The following is a 22363-nucleotide window of genomic DNA, read 5'->3' as shown; positions in this document are numbered from 1 at the left end:
ACCCAACTGAACGTGATCAGGAGCAGCTAATTTCCCCCTTTATATCACATGCATTCAGGAGATACCTAGTCTTTTTTATACCCCTCTCTTTTTTTCAAACACTAGCTTTTATATTGGTTAGTTACACATAGATTTACTACGGTTGATTAAAGTTAACTGCGATTTCTTTGTTACTGCCTCCCATGAGAAGTGAAGTCTATTTCTTTACCCCCTTGAATATAAGTTGGGCCTGTGACTGCTCTGACCAGTAGAATAGAAGGGAAGGGAAGCTATGCCACTTTAGGGCCAGACTTTAAGAGGACTGGCAGCCTCCACTTCCTGCCTCTTGAAATGCAACCACCACGCTACACAGAAGCCTCAGCAGCCGTAAGGAGACGCTTAGGAGGTCTCAAGAAGAATCAAGGCCCCCAGCTGACAGCGCTAGCTGAGCTACCAGCTGATGGCCAGCATCACTGCTACCTAAGTATGCCATCTTCGGTGCTCTGGCCCAGTTGAGATCCAAAGTAGCTGCAGCCCCAGATGACTTCATGTGAACCAGAAGAATCACTCAGCTGAACCCAGTCAGCCCAAAGAATTAGGAGATATAATTAACGGTTATTGTTTTAAGCCACCAAGTTTTGGGGAAGAGGAGAGTTATGAAGCAATAAAGAATCAAAACAGTCATTGTCTTTGGCTCAAACAAATTGACTGCTGTGGTTCCTTATAATGGCCTTTTTCCTATTATTTCCCTCTCCTTCAGCTTAGCTACAATAATAGACTTAAGTAGCTTCTCCATCCTCAACTCTGAAAGCTTGCAATAATTTCTCTACTAACTATCCCATAAATTTCAAACGGAGATCTAAGTCTTTGTCTCCTATATCTATAACTGTTAAGGAGAAAGAAAAGAAAGTGGAAGCAGGAAGTTTATAGCTTCATCAGAGGATTTCAATAAAGTTTAAGAGAGGAGCCAGACCTTATAACCTAAATAAAAATTTTCTTTCCACATCCACCCTCAAATTTAGTGACCAATAAGATTAGAAGCTGGTTATCAGAAAGCTTAAAGCTGCAAAAGCATTATCCTGGTTTTGAAATTCTCATTGAAAAAGAGACATTTGCAAAACGAAAGAAAACTAATATTAAGTGGTCATATCTTTTTAACTGATGGTTAAAGACAGCTTTGGCTGATTGACTTCCACAGATACTTAACAGAATTTAGGAATCAATTATTTAAAGCTAAGAATCAAAAGCTAAGCATTCAGGGACTTCCCTGGTGGTCCAGGGGTTAAGACTTCACCTTCCAATGCAGGGGGTGCGGGTTCAATCCCTGGTCAGGGAACTAAGATCCCACATGCCTTGCAGCCAAAAAACCAAAACATTAAACAGAAGCAATATTGTAACAAGTTCAATAAAACTTTAAAAATGGTCCACATCAAAAAAAATTAAAAGAAAAAAAAAAGCTAAGCATTCAAAGTATAAGTATATGCCCAGTGGTTATAAACAGCAAAGGACCAATCTTGCAAAGACTTTGTACCCAAAAAAAATGATACTCGGCAATAAGCTCTTAGATGGTGAGGAGCATATCTTTAGCTCTCTATCCTCATGACCCAACAAAGTGTTTGGTATATAGGAAGTGTCCCATATGTGTTTATGAGTGAATAAATGAATGGAGAATCATGGTGAAGGAAGAAGAAGAAGAGACCAAAATGAAGAGGAAGGAGTAATAAGCCAGAATTTCAAATAAAAATCCCTCCTGGAACAGGCATCACTGAATTTTTCAAAGGTGCTTTCTCAACTACAGAGTTCTGATATGAAAGTGATTGGCATATAAACCTTGGTCAGCACACGTAAATAGCAGCAGCTAAACAGGCCCTGCAGCTTTGCGCTCCCCCAGGCAAGTCAGGCATGGGCAGAGGAGAAACAAGACTTTCAGCACCTTAAAAGGACCTAAAGAAAGGGAAGGTCTCACACTCCCTCCTGACCATTCCCTCACATCTATAAGAAAAGGTAATTGGTAGTCATGTCATAAGAGGGGTCACCTGGATTTAAGTCAAAGTCAATTCCATATGTCCAGAAGCCTGTCTCTACATGGAATGTTTAATATACCCAAACTCTTGATGATAAAACTTTCAAACATTAAGATTTCCACTAAAAGTAACAAATTTTCACTTAGGACGATAGTCATATGTTAACAGTCATGGTTGATGTTTGCTGGCCATCAAGATACCTAATTATGTTTTATTGTTTTAATTTCTTTTCACTATTTAATTTTCTGTAAGTATATTATTTAAGTCAGTGTTCATTTTTTTATTATAATTTTCAATGGCTATTCTATCAAGTATATGTTTATAAACAAACAACCCCCCAAATGTTTGATCACCTAATTATTTTGTAATACTTTCTGAAATACAAATGAGCATAAATACATCAATAAATTAAAATTAAACAGTAATACTTCAATAAGTCAAACTCAAAATCTTTCTGTTTTCCCACATCATTCGTACCAGGGACCCACAAACTTTTTAAGTTATGTATATTTGCCATGTTTTACAATACATAAAATCATAGAGTCAAATTTTGGAGTTGTAAGGAAACTTTTTTACTAGCTAGTCCAAATCTTCATTTTACAGGTAGAAAAGTCTGAGGTCTATTGAGTTGAAGTAACTTAACCTTGTTAGAGTAAATGGTTACCAAAGCACTACTGTTGACGGATAGATTCATACTTTCAATAATCATGCACTGAGCAGGCAGCTAGAGACCAGACACTCTACCTGCCCTACGGGATACAAGGATGAAGAAGTTGGGTCCCGCACTCAAGGCACTCTCTTTAGGAGCAGGCCCACAGCAAAACTGAAAGATGTAATCCTGGGCCACAGCTTCCGTAAGAAAAGTTACGTGGTATTACCTACAAGAGAGCAAATTCAACTGGGTCAGGAATTATATTGGGGAGATTACTTGGAAAAGGCCTCTCATAGAAGGAGATTTTTAGCCAGATATTAAAAGTGCATACTTGTGGGACAGTATCTACATCTCAGTGGAGTTTAAGTTAACCCATCAAGCCCATTTCACCGGTCAGACAAGAAGTAAAGAGTGCTTGTGAAGAGTTACTGCTTATATAAGAAAGATCATGCACATGGTTGAGTCATTTGGTGATGAAAATTGAGTTACTCTGTTATTATATCCTCTTATAAACATATTGTCTATATACTCATCTAATTATTTCTTACCACATTCATTGAATTGTATTATTTTCTTTTACAGCAATTTACCTTTAAGTCATTATAATATCTTTATGTTGGAGGTGGGGAAAGAGAACCATTATGTTCCTTATGGAAACTCAGATATTGTAATGTTGACGCATATTCCCAAGAGTCTGGCAAGTAAGTCAGCAGCACCAGAGCATTAAACTTCAGGGTTTGTACTTAATCCACTGAATTATACTGTCTCTTGTAAATGGGTCTCCTTTTGGATCTCTGAATGGATAAGATTAGGTAATAACACAATAACTAGCAAGCAGCAAGAGCCAATTAGTACATGCCTCATGAAGGTGTTTTGGATGTGCCTCATTTTGAAAGAGGAATGAGAGGTTGCCAAATCTTACACAAGTCATGTTTGTTCCTGTACTTGAGCTGAATAATACAAAATTTTCTTGATTAAATTTTTAAATATTTTCCCAGCTGCAACTCTACCTCATCTCTTCTCACATCAGTGCATTGAAGGATATACAGCTGAAAGTTTGCTTTGGGCTTCAGAAGAAGAAAATAAATTCAATGACAAGTAAAAGCAGGAAATGTCAACCAAGTATAATTTAACATTCACAGGTTTCAAAGTCTGATAAGAACTCAAATTCCCACACTCTGCTCAGAGAAAAATACTATCTCTTTGCTTAATCTGGCTTTTATGCTGTATATGTAAAACATGGAGTAAAATGATCTGGTAATTTTATGCTCAATTTAGTCAGTGTAAACAAACAAAAAAAAAGGGTGCACAATTCAAGTTTCAAAACAGAATATGATACAGCCAATTGGGGTGCCTACATTGACCAAATTAACTAGATTACTGCTAAGTCATTTCCCTTTGTTCTTTGTGGGTATTCTCCTAAGCATGAGAATTTATGGGATGTACTTGCAGCCACAAGAGATGACATTTAATTTAATTACTGAAGTGATCAAAATTTGAATGAATACCCCCCAAAAAACTCAACTTGTAAACTGGCCTGATACCCATGTAAAACACTCTTCTACACAGCCTCCTAACATGAGTGCACAGGGGCCCCTGGACCCTGTCACCACCTACCTCTGTCATAGGGCTTTAGGAAAACAGGGCTCATCTAACACAATCCATCTCTATAAATAACTCAAAGTCATCTTTACAAACTGTAGGGCTTCTCAGAAGAGCACAGAACAAACAACAAGAGCAATTTTGAATAGGATTTTCAGTACCAAAACTATACATAGCAATAGAAATATGGGCTTTACCAAGATCAAACATTTTAAAGAATATTTGGTTAGGTGAACTGGGATGTGGTGTAGGTGGCTGCTGTTGCTTCTTCAGGTAGATCAGTTATGCCCTACCTACCTGGGAATAAATAAAGAGCAGTATTCTTCCTTATTTTGCATGAATCAAAGCTCCTTTTCTGAAGGAAAATATGAACTTTCTGCTGGTAGTCACACAAAGAGTCTCTGTTGCAAAGTGTCTCTACTGCTTATCACCTGAGTGGAGAGTGAGGCTACATGGAGAACCCCAACCATTTCTATGAAGCAATGGAGGTTCAGTTTCTAGGTCTCCAACCTTTTCAAGAGAAGCCAGAAATGCAAACTTTTGTTGTCAATTCCACTGATTTATTTTAACATCAAAGACCAGATAAAACAGCTCCATATAGCTAGTTTGGCCCACTGACCACTGGTTTAAGATGTCTCATACACACAGGGATTTTTATTCACTTTATCGTTAATGCACAGAATATAACATTTATCTGACCAATTCTTATATATTTATGACTATCCCTATATTAGCTTAGTTCTACACAATTTTCTTGAGTTAACTGGCTACAATCTCCTGTTAACTAATGAGGATCCAACCATGGATAGGCTAACATTTCTGACATCAAAGATACACAGTGTAATGACAGAGAAAAGTCAGGAGGTAAGTGGGGTGTGTTGTAATAGAGAAGTGTACTCAGCATAAACAAGGAGTGAATTAGGGAGTCAATGATGGCGGATGAGGTTGGAAAGACCACCTGGCGGATGAGGTTGGAAAGACCACCTAGCAAATGCCTATATGACACAGTGATGTGAATACCAGCAGCTACCATTTACTGAACACATAAAATGTACCAAACTCTGTACTTTCCTTGTACATGCATTACCCAATTTAATTCTCACACCAACCCTTATGAGGAAAAAATTATTATCTTTATTTTATAGATGAGGAAACCGAAGCTTGGAAAGGCCAAGTAAACTGTCCAAGAACATGGCTGTGTATGGAGGTAAAAATCTGGGCTCAAAATATCTATCTGACTCCAAAACCTGTCTTTTCAGCCACTATGATATTGCTAAGGAATTTGGATTTCAGCCTATAAGTAATGGAAAACAAATGAAGAATCTTTGTTCTGTTCTTATAACATTCTGTGAGCTAAATAAGGGAAAGTATGATTACTGTTTTATATCTGGAGAAACCAAGAAAGGTTAAGCAATTTAAAGCAAGGGAAATAATGGGCCCCTAGCACCCAAACGGCTTAATTTCTAGCCCAGGATTCACGTTGGTTTTACACAGTTGGCAAGTATTGTTTTCCAAACACTTGGTATGCCTTCAACAATCATACTTCTTCAAATTCAGAAATTCCAAGAGCACATTCCCAATTAAATCCTCTTCATAGCAGAACCTTAGCTATTTCTAGACAAGTTGTTCCCAATTTGTGATGTCAATCTGAGAAATACAAAATAAGTACTGTGACAACGAAATACAGCAGTCACCAACTTCTTCCCCGTGCCCAACTGTGTGTGCAGGTAATACAAATCCCACTTGAATGTCCATAATGAAGTAATAGTACACCAAGGATTTTCTTTTGTGTATTAGTAACTCATTAATAACATTCTTTGCATTGATTTATAATTTCTGTAAAGCATTTAAACAACCAACTTTCCAGGTTATAGCCACAACATTTTACACACATCGGTGAAAGATTGTCCCCATCAAGTTTCCCTGCAACAAAAATTTAATACCACTTCTATCATCCCGGTCAAGGCTAATAATTAGAAGAAGATTACTTACTTATAACAGTGATATAACATGGATGGATCTAGAATTTGACTGAGATATTTCTCTGTTCACAGAAGAAAACATTTGCATAAATGAAACTATATTCTGGTCACTTTCTTTCCTTAGAAATGTCACACAACTGGATAATATAATCTTAATGTTTTCCAGAATTAAAAAATACATTAACTTTCTCCATAAAAGCAGCCACTTACTGAGTACTTACAAATATGTTACAAAGACGCTTTGAGAAAGGTATAATATACCAACTTTTTCAGGGGAGAAAATTAAGGCTCAGAGAGGTAAAAGAATTTTTCCAAGGTCAGACAAGTAGTAAAGGGAAATCTAGGAATTGAACCCAGAAGAATCTGATTCCTAAGCCCATATACTTGACCACTAAGAAGTCTTAGGCACTGGAGAGAAAAATAAAGGAAGAATAGAAGGATACAAAGAAGCTCAAAGTTTATCTGAGAGCTTATATATGATAATCTTGGGAAGCAAGTGTAAAATGTGTATATAACAAAAGATAGAATAAAATATAAAGACAAATTATAGAATGGGGATAATATTTGCAAAATCTTTGATAAACAGCAAACTAGGAACAGAAGAGAACTTTCTCACATTAATAAAGAACATCTACTAAAGACCGACAACTAACATCATATTTACCGGGAAGAAACTGGTTGTTTTCTCCCTTAGATCCAGAACAAGGATACTCCTCTCACCACTCCTATTCATTATTGTACCAGAAGTCCCAGTTAGTGAAATAAGACAAGAAGAGAAAATTTAAAACAAACAAAAAGAAAAATTGGAAATGAAACTATTTATTTGCAGATAACATGATTGACTATGTAGACAAATTTTTTAAAAATCAACAGCAACAACAACAAAAAGCTCCTGGAACTCACATAATGAGTGAGTACAGCAAGGTCACAAGATATTAGGATAATATACAAAAATCAATTGTTTTCCTATACAGCAGCAATGAACAATTGGAATTTGAAATTTAAAAAACAATCAATATCATTTATAATGGCACCAAGAAATAAAATAAGATTCTTATGTATATGTACAAAATCTGTATATGGAAAACTACAAAACTCTGATGAAAGAAATTTTTAGAAATCTAAGTAAATGGAGAAATACTGTGTTCCTGTATTGAAACACACTTCCTTGTTAAGATGTCAATTCTTCCCAACTTAGTCTGTGACTTTAATGCAGTCCCAACCAAACACCAAGCAAGCTATTTCACAGATGTCGAAAAACTGATTCAAAAGTGTATATGAAAAGACAAAAGATCTAGAATTGCCAACACAATACTAAAGAAGAATAACAAAGTTGGAGGACTCACTCTACCCAATTTCAAGCTTTACTATAAAGCCACAGTAATCAAGATAATGTGGTACTGGAAAAATAATAGACAATGTACAGAATAGAGAATGCAGAAATAGGCCCACCCAAATGTAATCATCTAATCTTTGATGAAGAAGCAAAGACAATTTAATTTAAAAAGGATGTTCTTTCAACAAATGATGATATAGATGTTCATATGCAAAAAAAAATTATAAAACACCCTAGATATAGACCTTACACTTTTCACAATATTAAACTCAAAAGAGATCACAGACCTAAATGTAAAATTCAAAACTATAAAACTTTTAGAAGAAAGCATAAGAGAATACTTGTGTTCTTGGATTTAGTGGTGAACTTTGTTCACGACACCAAAAGCACAACTCATGAAAGAAGAAATGGATAAGTTGGACTTTATTAAAATGAAAAACTCTGCTCTGGAAAGACATTGTTAAGAGTATGAAAAGACAAGCTACAGACTGGGAGAAAATATTTGCAAAATATATATCTGATAAAGCAGCAGTCCCCAGCATTTTTGGCACCAGGGACCGGTTTTGTGGAAGACAATTTTTCCACGGATGGAGGAGGGGGGATGGTTCAGGCAGTGATGCTAGCAATGGGGGGCAGCAGATGAAGCTTCACTCGTTGGCCCATCGCTTACCTCCTGCTATGCGGCCCAGTTCCTAACAGGTCACAGACCCGGAGTTGGGGACCCCTGTGATAAAGGATTTATATCCAAAATATAGAAAGAACCCTTAAAAATCCATAGGAAAACAAACAGCCCAACTAAAATATGGGCAAAAGATCTGAAGAGACATATTACCAAAGATGGCAAATAAATATATGAAAAGATGCTCAACATCATCTGTCGTTAGGGAATTACAAGTTAAAACATAAATGAGATACATCTACATACCTATTAGAGTGGTTAAAATGCAAAAAAAACTTGTGCTGAGCAATCACAGGTGGCTTGGAATATGGCGGAATCAAGACTGGAGGCGCTCGACCACTCTTCTCAGAGGAAGCCAGATCTTGCAGAATCTCGGGAGTTCTACCAGGACTCCGGGAGTCCTGGGATGAGAAACACCTGGGTCTTCCCTCTCTCCACCTTAACCCCTGGCAACCCACTGATCTTTTTACTGTTTCCATAGTTCTGTCTTCTCCAGAATATCCTGTATAGTTGGAATCATGTAATGTGTAACCTTTTTAGATGGCTTCTTTCAGTTAATAATAAGCATTTACCTTTCCCCACATGTCTCCTTATGGCTCCATAGCTCATTTCTTTTTTTCACTGAATAACATTCCCTTGACTGGATGTACCCCATATAGGATCTTTCCACCTACTAACATCTCAGGTGTTCCCATATTTGGGCAGTTATGAATAAAGCCCCTGTAAAAAATATTTTTTAAATCCCCAAAACTGACAATACCAGCTGGGGACTAGGATGCAAATCAACAGAAACTCTCACTCTTGCTGGTGGTTATGGCTACTTTGGAAGACACTTTGGCAGCTTCTTACAAGGCTAAACCTACTTTTATCACATGATCCAATAATTACTCTCCTAGGTATTTACCTAACTGAAATCTTATGTCCACACAAAAACCTGCACATGAATGTTTATAGCAGCTGTATTCATAATCACCAAAAACTGGAAGCAACCAAGAAATTCTCTAATAAGTGAGTGGATAAGTAAAATATGATATGATGGAATTTTTCAGTGATTTTAAAAAGGTATAATCTAGAAAAATATTAAAAGACATGTCAATCTTAAATATATATTGCTAAGTGAAAGAAATCAGTGTGAAAGGGCTAATTACCCTGATTCTAATTATATCACATTCCAGGAAATGCAAAACTAGTGAAATGGTAAAAAGATCAGTGGTTATGGAAGGAGAAAGAGTTGAATAAGTGAGTTACCAGGGATATTTTGGGGGCATTGAATCTATTCTGTATGTTATAGTAATGGTGGATAAATGACACTATGAATTTGCAAAAATCCATAGCCTTTTACAGCACAAAGAGTGAACCTTAATGTATACAAATTTTAAAAACACAATTTAGTAGGTCAGGCAATCTCAGAAAGGAATGCAGAATGTGACAAAACACTCTAACTGCATTACAAATGTCTGAAACAGCCTCAGGGAAGGGAATAGAGGCAAAAGGTGCTGACTTAAACAAATGGAAATGAGTAGAATCTATAAGACTAAAGGCCAAAGAACCTGACTAAATTACTGAACTCTTGCTGATAAAGTCACCTCCCCTGGGTGTAAGCATAGGTTAACAATTTATACACAATGGTACAATTAAGAAAATGAATAGTCATTGGGGGGGGGGGCTAGGTTTCTCATTGTTGGAGTGGAGGTTACAAATAAATGAGAGGAGGAGACTAGAATGATCCCTGTGGTAATAGATTAGAGTTGCAGACATCAGTATGAACTTATGTTTAGTGTAACATAGATACAGATAGTTACATATAGAGAAATGTATTCATTTGTATAGAAATGTATAAACATACATTTCCTTGCCCTGTCAGCTGAATTTGTAGCAACATCTTAGGTAGGGCCAGATGTTATTTTCTTTTTTCTTTTTTTTTTTTTTAGAAGATGATTAATATTTTTATTTATTCTCTTTTGTAAAACTAACTTCTCAAGTTTCTTTTTTTTTTTCTGGAGCATCAAGTTTATTAACTAGAATTGGAAGAACCAAGGAGTTCTTGGAACAAGAACTATCCCCCTCCCCCACCAACACGGAAGACAGAAGAGTGGGGGAGGGGAGACGTGCCCCAGGAATGACAGTCCAGTCTCTCAAGTTTCACCCAGGTGGGGGTTGAGGGGCAGACCTGCAGCCACGGTGGCCTCGCTTTCAGTCGCCCGGGCTGCTCCGGACCATCCTCTGAGCTGGCCAGGGTCTTGGATACGATGCTTCTGAAGGCCGTGCAGAGAACACACTCCTCTTCCCCTGCACCGGGCCCCAGGGAGCGCGGCGGCCTGACCTTCCTGCCTCGGTCATCCATGGGGTTCACATGGGCTCACTTTATTATGACGCCTCATGCTGGGCAGCTTGCAACAAAGATGTTTCAAAATAAAGTTCCAGATTCTCCCAGCCACCCCTTGCTTTTTCTGGCTCTGGCCAGAGAGAGTGGATGAGGACACACAATCAGGCTGCCCAGCGTGGGAGGACCTTCCAGTGTTGGACACACCCAGGGGGCAGCTGCTTCCCTCTGGGGCTCCAATCCTGCTGCTGCTGGAGGTGGATGTCCCAGTGCCACACTGGGGGGCTGGGCTGGGGGTGGCAGTCCTCGCCTCCAGGCTGGGTGGGGGACAGGCAGACTCACCGGTCTTCTGCCCTGCCTGCTGGTCTTCCTGCAGCTGCACATTTTTTCTGTGGTAGAGCCACCTGGTTTGCAGGGAGGACACCACAGGGCTTGGAGAAGGCTCAAGTTCACTGCCACAGAGGTCCCCGCAAGAGAAGGGCTTCAGAGTTATGATGGAGACCTCCACCTTGGGTTTCTTGGAGCTCACACTGCCTGTCCCAGTGTCCTGGATCTGGTAGCAAGTCAAGCCCGGAGTCCTCACCATTGTCACCTCCAGGTCCTCTTCACAGGGTGGCTGGAGTGGCTCCTTCTGGCCCATGTTGACCCATGGATGCCTCATGAGGTCAGGTAAGGTGCCTCTGTCACTGGGGTTGAGGGCAATCATTTTTTGTAACAGATCCCTTATCTTCAAAGACAGATAAGGTGGGATGGGGTATTGCCCTTGTAGGATTTGCTTCCGCAGCTCCTGGAAGTCTTTTCCCACAAAGGGCTGGGACCCAGTTACCATGGTGTACAGCACTACTCCCAAGCTCCACACGTCCACCGCAGGGCCGCTGGAGCTCTGCCCCAGGAGGAGTTCCGGGGCAGCATAAGGGTGTGTGCCGCAGATCGTGTCCAGTTGGACAGTGCCATCACACTTGTTGCTGAGGCCAAAGTCTGTAAGTTTGATATTCATGTTGGAATCAAAGAGGAGGCTCAGTGGCTTCAGGTCTCGGTGCACGATGCCCCTCCGGTGGCAGTGCTGCAGGGCGGAGACCAGCTGCTGGAACGGGCCTCGGGCCTCCGCCTCTGTCATACGGCCATGGGTCTTCAAATAGCGGTACATGTCCCCCCCACTGAGGTACTCCATCACCACGAAAAATGTCTCCTCTGTGTCAATCACCCCCAGCAGTTTTACAATATTGGGGTGATTCAGAGCCTTCAGACTGCACACTTCCCGGAAAAGTGCCTGGACACTTGAGAAGCTCTGACGCCTTTTCTTTATGACCTTCACAGCCACCTGTGTCCCGGTCAGAATGTGCCGGGCCAACTTCACTTTACCGAAGGTGCCTTCACCAATGGTGTGGAGGATCTCGAAGTCATCAATATGAGCCTCCTTGCCAGCAGATTTGGCTGTGAGGCCCTTCATCATGGTGATCTGCTAACTACACTGACTGACAGCACTACCTAGCAACACTAACTACACTAACTAACAATGCTAACTGTACTAACAGGGCTAAGTGTGCTGTCTCTACTAACAACGCTAACTACGCTAACTGTACCAACAGCACTAACTAGTACTAACTACACTAACTATGCTAATCAAGTATTAACTATACCAACAATACTCACTATGCTAACTGTAGAAAGAACAATGACACAAATAAAAAAGAGTAGAGAAAAGAGAAACGAAAATCAACAAAATGGCAGAAACAAGGAAAACACAAGCTAACTGTAGGTCCAAGGCCGTCAGGTCACCAAAAGCAGCTTCCTGGGCTCTAAGGACCAAAAACCTGGGCCCACCTTTCTCTTTCATAGGGCTTTGTGAAGTACATCACAATGGTGCACTCTGAGGTCAGAGCAAGAAATGGACCCATCACCGCTGGGGATACACCACAGTGGTTTTCTCACTTTTTGAGTTCAAGGCACCTTTACACTTAGGAAAAAGGATCCCAAAGAAATTTTTCTTTACGTGTGTTATTAGATATTGGTATTCACTTTGTTATAAATAAAAATCTGCAGGATACTTCAGTGGCCTTTTTATTTCTAGTTTGAAAATGTGTAATAATTTTAAAGACCTCATAATGTCTACACTTGAAATGTTCAATTCCTTTTCCTTAAGTTCTGGCCTCAAAATAACGTTACAACTTAACTGACTTCACGATACTATACAAAATGTTCTGTTGCATAAGACATGATACGGTACATTATGAAAGTCTATGAAGCTGAGAGAAGGTTTGCCAGGAAGGTCATTGAGCAGATTTCTCATCAGGAGCCTCGGAGGCCAGATGGCATGACTCAATGTACTTGAAGTGTTGAAGGAAAGAAACCGTCAACCAAGAATCCTATATGTAGCAAAACTTTCCTTCGAAAATGAGGGAGAAATCAAGACATTCCCAGTTAATCAAGAGTTGAGAGAGTTCTTAACCATCAGACCCGCCTGCCACAGGGAGTTCTTCAGGTTGGAGTCAAGGACCCTGGACAGTAGCTCAAAGCCTTATGAAGAAATAAAGACCTCTGGTAAAAGTAGACAGACGGGCGACGAGAAAAGCTAGTACTGTTGTAACTTTGGTTTGTAGCTCCACTTTTTGTCTTCTATTTGATTTAAGAGACTAATATATAATAAAACACACACATACAAATCAAAAAAAAAAAAAAAGATCACCTCTTCACCTAGAAAAGTTACTTCACCCCCACTTTAGCCTAACTTTGGGAATTCCCATCAACAACATTCTTCTTTCCACTGTAGGAAGCAACGCTGCCAGAAGCTATGGCAAGCAGAGCCTCTTCTAAAATGCCTTTGATGACTGCAGCAACATGGATGCAACTAGAGATTATTAAGTGAAGTAAGTCAGAAAGAGAAAGACAAATACCATGTGATACCACTTACATGTGGAATCTAAAGTATGGCACAAATGAACCTATCTATGAAACAGCAACAGACTCACAGACATAGAGAACAGACTTGTGGTTGCCAAGGAGGAGGGGGGTGGGAGAGGGAAGGGCTGGGAGTGTGGCATTAGCAGATGTAAACTATTATATATAGGAGGGATAAACAACAAGGTCCTACTCTACAGCACAGGGAACTAGAGTCAATATCCTGTGATAAACTGTAATGGAAAAGAATATAAAAAAAGAATGTCTATATGTGTATAACTGAGTCACTTTGCCATACAGCAGATTGGCACAAGATTGTAAATCAACTATACGTCAATAAAAACAATAAAATAAAATAAAAAATGCCTCTGATGATGTACACAGCCCCTGCTCCTGCTGACTACCTCTCTGCAGCACCCAACACTGTGAAACCCTGCCCCCAGCTGAGGTCACTCCAGTCCTGTGTCTCCTTCCTTTGTCCTCTGTCTCCCACCAGTGTTTCTCTAACAGAAACACAAAGAACTGCTGTGTTTTCACTCAGTCTCACTGTTCACGTTCCCACGCTTGATTTGGGCATCAGACCTGCAAGAGTTCAAAACTTACTGGGTGGTAGAACTGCCATTTCTCTGCCTGTCTCTCATTATAAAGAACTTCTCTGAAATTCTGAATTCACTGGTCTGGTCATCCATTCACCAGCAAGTATCTAGGTACTGGGGTTAAGAGCTAGGAATGAGATACAGTTGTTAGTAAAGAAACAACAAACCCCAAATGGAGTCACTTGTGCTAAGTCCCACGTCAGCAAACCAAGACTTAATAGCTAACCTAATTGCAGTTTCAGCCTCTCTCAGGAATGGGACCTTTCACCAATAGATCTGGAATTACCTGGTCAGCACTAGAGGGGTGAACCCCCACCTTCCCCCAAAAGGAAGGTGACCCTGCCTGAAACAATCCACTCTTAGCTAGAAACTTCCCTTTTCTGCCCCCTCCTGCCTGTAAAGTTCTTGCATTTTTTACAGCTCTGCAGAGCTCCTTTCTACTTGCTCAATGGGATGCTGCCCGATTCATAAATCATTGAATAAAGCCAATTTGATCTTCAAATTTACTCAGTTAGAATTTTATGTTTTTAATACAGTGATGAGCAAAACAAATAAAAAGAGAGGCATCAAACTCTTCGGAGAGTGTATACACTTATGTTTAAACTTATGTTTAGTGTAACATAGATACAGATAGTTACATATAGAGAAATGTATTCATTTGTATAGAAATGTATAAACATACATTTCCTTGCCCTGTCAGCTGAATTTGTAGCAACATCTTAGGTAGGGCCAGATGTTATTTTCTAATATTGTCTACTAAAGGAACCATGGTCCCTTGGAGAAGTGGCTGATTCTAGGACTGGGGCAGGAAATAATACAAGATGAGCCTGGAGTATCTAGTAGAACATGTAAGGAAGTACTCTTGCTAAAACAAACAAACAAAACAATGATGGGAGCATTAATAAATAAATAAGTGGGGGAAAAATACAAATCTCCCTTGCAGAAGAATTACAAATAATTTACATAAATACTGCACTCTCAGAGGAGGTGGATCATAACTCCCCACTCCTTATATGTTTGAGCTGCACATAGTTACTTCTCTCCAGAGTGCAGTTAGTATAGAAAGGGTGGTGGCCAGGGAAGAGTAACTTGATGAAGAAACACAACGAACACTACCTCAGCCAAGTGATTAAGGTGATCACCAACAATGATAACTCATGTTGATGGAATGTACCCTTGATGTGATTCAATGTCAATGGCATTTTACCTTTGTGATCTTCCTTCCAAATACCCATAATCTCAGTCCAATCATGAGAAAAACAGACAAATCTCAATTGAGGGGCATTCAACAAATACCTAAACAGTACTCCTTAAAATTGACAAGGTTATCAAAAACTAGGAAATTCTGAGAAACTTTCACAGCACAGAGGAACCTAAAGAGACATGACAATTTAAAGTAATGTGGTCTCCTTGATGGTATCCTGGAACAGAAAAAGGGTATTAGGGAAAATGACTAAAGATATTTGAATAAAGTATGAGCTTTACTTAATAATAAGGTATTCTATGGGTTCATTAATTGTGGCAAATGTGCCAAACTAATGTAAGATGTTAATAATAGGAGAAACTAGGGGCAGGGAGGATGAGGGTAATACAGGAACTCTCTGGACTATCTTCACAATTGTTCTGTAAATCTAAAACTGTTCTAAAATTAAAAGTTTATTTTTAAAAAATTACAAATACAAGATTACTAGTTCTAAAATATAAAGAACTACAAACTGAAAAGAAGAAAACAAACAACTCAAAATAAGAATGAGCAAAGGTTATGCACAGGATACTCACAGGAGAGGAAATCCAAATGGCCATAACACTTAAACAAACAAACCAAAAAAAGACATTGACCTTATCAGTGGACAAAGGGAAACAGAAAATAAAACATGATACTGTTTCTTAACCATTAGCTTTTGGCCTATGTTTAAAAGAGTAAAAATATCCAGTGTTTAGAAAGATGCAGAAAAATGGACACTCACCTACAGAGCTGATGGAAGCATGAATTGCTACAACATTTTGCAAAGTAATGTGGCAATATCTATTGCAGTAAGAAACACATATACACCTTCACTTAGCAACTGTACTTTGGGGAATCTATCCTACAGCAGTAAAAGCACCAGAATGAAAACATATATATGCATAAGGATTATCAGTGTAACATTGTAATGTTGTTATACAATATTTTTAGTGGCAAAAAATTAGAAACAATCTTAATGTCTATCAATAGGGTAATGGCTATAAATTACAGTATATCCATATTATAGGATATTATGCAGCTATAAAAAAAGAGTATAGTCCATATCTATTAACCTGGAGAGGTGCTATCATGTAATTTTAAGTGGTAAAAGAGAACTACAGAATAGTATGTATGGTGTGAAACTATTTTTAAAAACCTTCTGAATATGCCTTTATGTTTAAATATTTTTGGAAGACTACACACCTGGCTAAAAACATGTTACGACAGAAGAGTCAGACAGAGCTTTAATCTCTTGTTACTCTTCATATACACATATTCTAAAATAAAATAAAATAAAACATGAAGCATGATTGTCACATGTTACATTTAACTAGGGAATACACAGAAAAAAATGAATGCCAGAACTGCGGCAACATCTCACATGATCACTGTCTAGAAGCAACATTGTAACACAGTAAAATGAGAAGCTATTTTCTATGGGCCCACAGTAACCTACTTTCTGCATCAAAAGAAAAAGCACCAAGTTGTTTATTTTTATCAGTGACCTATGAGAGAAAGGAGCCCAGTAAATCTGTATTTCCCTCCATTGGGGTGCAACTGTTAGCTTCCTAGAAGTTGAAAAGGGTTCTAACGGGCTATGACAATTCAGAGAAACAGCATTTTCCAAAATAAAATGATGTCCAGTGTGTGTAAGTAGGAAATCATACATAAGAAAACCAAAAACAATAAATTTGATTCAGGTGACATCAACAATCATGGGTGATATCTGAAACGAGAAGTCCAATCAGCAAGAGTCACAGGGTATAATGAATAAACACAAACCCAACTGAGTAAAACTAGAAAAAAAAAAAAGAAGAAGAAGAAGCCAGAAAAGAGAAAAGCTAGCAGAATACTTGAGGATGGCTCCATTTCCTCTGTACTCAACACAGTCAAAGCTTCATTCAGCAACATGGATGAAAGATGGCAACTGGAGCTACTCAATCTAATTATTAAACATTTGGCTGTAATTATAATTGTACACTGTTTTACACAAAGCAGTGTCAATGAATGTGTTTTGAAGGAAGGAGAAGAGGGAAGGGGAGAGGGATAGAGGTAATTAATTAGAAATAAAGTAATTAAAGAGAATAATGAAAGTCTTCAATAGAAAAATAGCTAATCATAAATTTGAAGACTATGAACATTAAAAGGAAGAACTTCTAGAGTTTTTGTAGACTAAAAGAATAGAAGTACTACAGTTTTATAGGCAACTTGGTTAGCACTGTTCTTACAAATAGAAGAAAAACATGTCCCCATCATAGTAAACCCCTGGAATGTGAGTTTAATGAGCAAGCTTGAAGCATACCCACTGGACTTATATATTAAGTTTTCTAGACAAGTGGACCAAAGACAACATGCTACAAGGAGCAGGGTAAAGACCAGTCTACATACCAAATAAGAATATCAGTGTATTTCAGATTAGAGCATTCGAAATATGAAGAAGTTGACAGGCAAGAGGCAGGTCCCAGAGGCAGAAAATTATAGTGCATTCTTTAGTAACCATACCTGTATATCTTAACTCCAAAATATCTCACAAATGAACATAAAATGTTTAAAAAGCCTTATTTATACCTAAGGCATTTGCTTCAGCAAAGAGAAGAGAGGGTAGAAAAGAGCAAGCTGTGGGGACTTCCCTGGTGGCACAGTGGTTAAGAATCCACCTGCCAATGCAGGGGACACGGGTTTGAGCCCTGGTGCAGGTAGATCCCACATGCCGTGGAGCAACTAAGCCCATGCGCCACTGAGCCTGCACTCTAGAGCCCGTGAGCCACAACTACTGAGCCTACATGCCACAACTACTAAAGCCCACGTGCCTAGAGCCCATGCTCCGCGACAAAAGAAGCCACCTCAATGAGAGGCCCACGCACCGCAACGAAGAGTAGCACACGCTCGCCACAACTAGAGAAAGCCCACGTGCAGCAACGAAAGACCCAACGCAGCGAAAAATAAATAAATTATTTTCTTTTAAAGTTCGTAACTACAAATAATGACTTTAAATGTAAATGGACTAAATTCTCCAATCAAAAAGAAATCATATGAAGTATCTTTTCTGACAACACTGGTATGAAACTAAAAATCAATCATAAGAAGAAAACTAGAAAATTCACAAATATCTGGAGATTAAAAAACATGCTGGGCTTCCCTGGTGGCGCAGTGGTTGAGAATCTGCCTGCCAATGCAGGGGACATGGGTTCGAGCCCTGGTCTGGGAAGATCCCACATGCCATGGAGCAACTAGGCCCGTGAGCCACAATTACTGAGCCTGCGCGTCTGGAGCCTGTGCGCCGCAACAAGAGAGGCCACGATAGTGAGAGGCCCGCGCACCACGATGAAGAGTGGCCCCCACTTGCCACAACTAGAGAAAGCCCTCGCACAGAAATGAAAACGCAACGCAGCCAAAAATAAATAAATAAATAAATAAAGTAAACAATGCGTTAAAAAATCTTTAAAAAAAAAAAAACATGCTACTGAATAACCAATGGGTCAAAGAAAAAATTAAAAGAGAGATTTTTTAAAACTTGGGAAAAATGAAAATGTAAACACAACATATCAAAACTTATGTGATGCTTAATTTGTTTAAGATAAACAAAATAGATAAACCTTTAGCTAGACTTACCACAAAAAAAGAGGGCTCAATAGATAAAATCAGCAATGAAAGAGGAACTATTAAAACTGATACCACAGAAATATACAGGCTCGTGAACTATGAACAATTATATGCCAACAAATTGTACAACCTAGAAGAAATGGATAAATTCCTAGAAACATACAATCTACTAAGAATGAATTATGAAGAAATAGAAAATGTGAACAGACCAATTACTATTAAAGAGATTGAATCAGTTATTGAAAACCTCCCAACAAAGAAAACTCCAAGACAAGGTGGCTTCACTAGTGAATTTTACCAAACATTTCAAGAACTACCAATCCTTCTCAAACTCCTCTAAAAAATAGAAGAGAAAGGAATATTTCCAAACTGATTTTACAAGGTTAGCATTACCCAGATACCAGTCACACAAGGATACTATAAGAAAACACGATTATAGGCCAATATCCCTGATCAAGACAGAGGCAAAAAATATTAGCAAACCTAATTCAACAATATATTAGATGAATCATACACCATGATCAACTGGCATTTATTTCAGGGATGCAAAGATGTTTTGAAATCCAAAATTAATCAATGTGATAAACCACATTAACAAAATGAAGAATGAAAATCACATGATCATCTCCATAGGTGCAGGAAAAGCATCTGACAAAATTCTACAACCTTTCATGATAAAACCTCTCAACAGGGGAGAGGACCTTCAAGACGGCAGAGGAGTAAGATGTGGAGATCACCTTCCTCCCCACAAATACATCAGAAATACATCTACATGTGGAACAACTCCTACAGAACACCTACTGAACGCTGGTAAAACACCTCAGACTTCCCAAAAGGCAAGAAATTCCCCACGTACATGGGTAGGGCAAAAGAAAAAAGAAAAAACAGAGACAAAAGAATAGGGACAGGACCTGCACCTCTGGGAGGGAGCTGTGAAGGAGGAAAAGTTTCCACATACCAGGAAGCCCTTTCACTGGGGGAGACGGGGGATGGGCGGGGGGTGGGGTGGGGAAGCTTCGGAGACGCGGAGGAGAACACAGCAAGAGGGGTGTAGAGGGCAAAGCGGAGAGATCCCCGCACAGAGGACTGGTGCCGACCAGCACTCACCAGCCTGAGAGGCTTGTCTGCTCACCCGCCGGGGTGGGTGGGGGCTGGGAGCTGAGGCTCGGGCGTTGGAGGTCAGACCCCAGGGAGAGGACAGGGGTTGGCTGCATGAACACAGCCTGAAGGGGGCTAGTGCGCCACAGCTAACTGGGAGGGAATCTGGGAAGAAGTCTGGAACTGCCGAAGAGTCAAGAGACATTGTTTCAGGGTGCACGAGGAGAGGGCATTCTGAGCACCACCTAAATGAGCTCCAGAGATGGGCGCAAGCTGCGGCTATCAGCGCAGACCACAGAGACAGGCATGAGACGCTAAGGCTGCTGCTGCAGCCACCAAGAAACCTGTGTGCAAGCACAGGTCACTATCCACACCTCCCCTCCCGGGAGGCTGTGTGGCCCACCACTGCCAGGGTCCCATGATCCAGGGACAACTTCCCAATGAGAACACAAGGCGCGCCTCAGGCTGTTGCAACGTCATGATGGCCTCTGCTGCTTTAGGATTGCCCCACATTCTGTACTCCTCCCTCCCCCCGGCCTGAGTGAGCCAGAGCCCCCTAATCAGCCACTCCTTTAAACCTCTCCTGTCTGGGTGAAGAACAGACAGCAAAGGGTGACATACATGCAGAGGCAGGGCCAAATCCAAAGCTGAACCCCAGGAGCTGTGCGAACAAAGAAGAGAAAGGGAAATCTCTCCCAGCAGCCTCAGGAGCAGCAGATTAAATCTCCACAATCAACTGATGTACTCTGCACCTCTGAAATACCTGAATACACAACGAACCATCCCAAAATTGAGGTGGTAGACTTTGGGAGCAACTGTAGACTTAGGGTTTGCTACATGCAACTGACTAGTTTCTGATTTATATGTTTACCTTAGTTTAGTTTTTAGCACTTGTTATCATTGGTGGATTTGTTTATTGGTTTGGTTGCTCTCTTCCTTTTTTTTTATTTTAATAATATTTTTTCAGTTTTTTATTTTAATAACTTTATTTATTTTATTATTTTTTTCTTCCTTTCTTTTTTTTCTCCCTTTTTTCTGAACTGTGTGGCTGACAGGGTCTTGGTGCTCCGGCCAGGTGTCAAGCCTGAGCCTCTGAGGTGGGAGCGCCAGGTTCAGGACACTGGACCACCAGAGACCTTCTGGCCCCACATAATATCAATCGGCAAGAGATCTCCCAGAGATCTGTGTCTCAACACTAAGACCCAGCTCCACTCAACGACCAGCAAGCTCCAGTGCTAGACACCCCATGCCAAACAACTAGCAAGACAGAAACACAACCCCGCCCATTAGCAGAGTGGCTGCCTAAAATCATAATAAGGTCACAGACACCCCAAAATGCACCACCGGACGCTGTCCTGCCAACCAGAAATACAATATCCAGCCTCATCCACCAGAACACAGGCACCAGTCCCCTCCACCAGGAAGCCTACACAACCCACTGAACCAACCTTACCCACTGGGGGCAGACACCAAAAACAACGGGAACTATGAACCTGCAGCCTGCGAAAAGGAGACTCCAAACACAGTAAGTTAAGCAAAACGAGAAGACAGAGAAACACACAGTAGATGAAGGAGCAAGGTAAAAACCCACCAGACCAAACAAATGAAGAGGAAATAAGCAGTCTACCTGAAAAAGAATTCAGAATAATGGTAGTAAAGATGATCCAAAATCTTGGAAATAGAATGGAGCAAATACAAGAAACGTGTAACAAGGACCTAGAAGAATTAAAGAGCAAAAAACAATGATGAACAACACAATAAATGAAATTAAAATTTCTCTAAGAGGAATCAATAGCAGAATAACTGAGGCAGAAGTATGGATAGGTGACCTGGAAGATAAAATAGGGGAAAAAACTATATCAGAGCAAAATAAAGAAAAAAGAATGAAAAGAATTGAGGACAGTCTCAGAGACCTCTGGGACAACATTAAATCCACCAACATTCGAATTATAGGGGTCCCAGAAGAAGAAGAGAAAAAGAAAGGCACTGAGAAAATATTTGAACAGATTATAGTTGAAAACTTCCCTAACATGGGGAAGGAAAGAGTCAATCAAGTCCAGGAAGCACAGAGAGTCTCATACAGGATAAATCCAAGGAGAAACATGGGAACACACATATTAACCAAACTATCAAAAATTAAATACAAAGAAAAAATATTAATAGCAGCAAGGGAAAAGCCACAAATAACATACAAGGGAATCCCCATAAGGTTAACAGCTGATCTTTCAGCAGAAAATCTGCAAGCAAGAATGGAGTGGCAGGACATATTTAAAGTGATGGAAAGGAGAAACCTACAACTAAGATTACTCTACCCAGCAAGGATCTCATTCAGATTCGACGGAGAAATTAAAACCTGTACAGATAAG

At 39.7% G+C, this 22363-nt stretch overlaps 1 protein-coding gene across 1 annotated transcript in view; it reads right to left on the bottom strand.

Annotated features, from left to right (window-relative positions):
- The window catches only part of LOC132363354 (MAP/microtubule affinity-regulating kinase 3-like), a 39826-nt gene extending 27902 nt beyond the window's left edge, over positions 1–11924 (bottom strand). Inside the window, exon 1 of the mRNA XM_059919081.1 lies at positions 11485–11924. Within this exon, the coding sequence (XP_059775064.1) occupies positions 11485–11748 (264 nt within the window). The 5' untranslated portion in view covers positions 11749–11924. The remainder of the gene's footprint in view (positions 1–11484) is intronic.
- Between the last annotated feature and the right edge of the window lie 10439 nt (positions 11925–22363).

This window comes from Balaenoptera ricei, chromosome 3, assembly GCF_028023285.1.
Source record: "Balaenoptera ricei isolate mBalRic1 chromosome 3, mBalRic1.hap2, whole genome shotgun sequence".
Taxonomy (NCBI): Eukaryota; Metazoa; Chordata; class Mammalia; order Artiodactyla; family Balaenopteridae; genus Balaenoptera; species Balaenoptera ricei.
The sequence above is the reverse complement of the archived record's forward strand: the minus strand, read 5'-3'. Positions and strand labels throughout refer to the sequence as shown.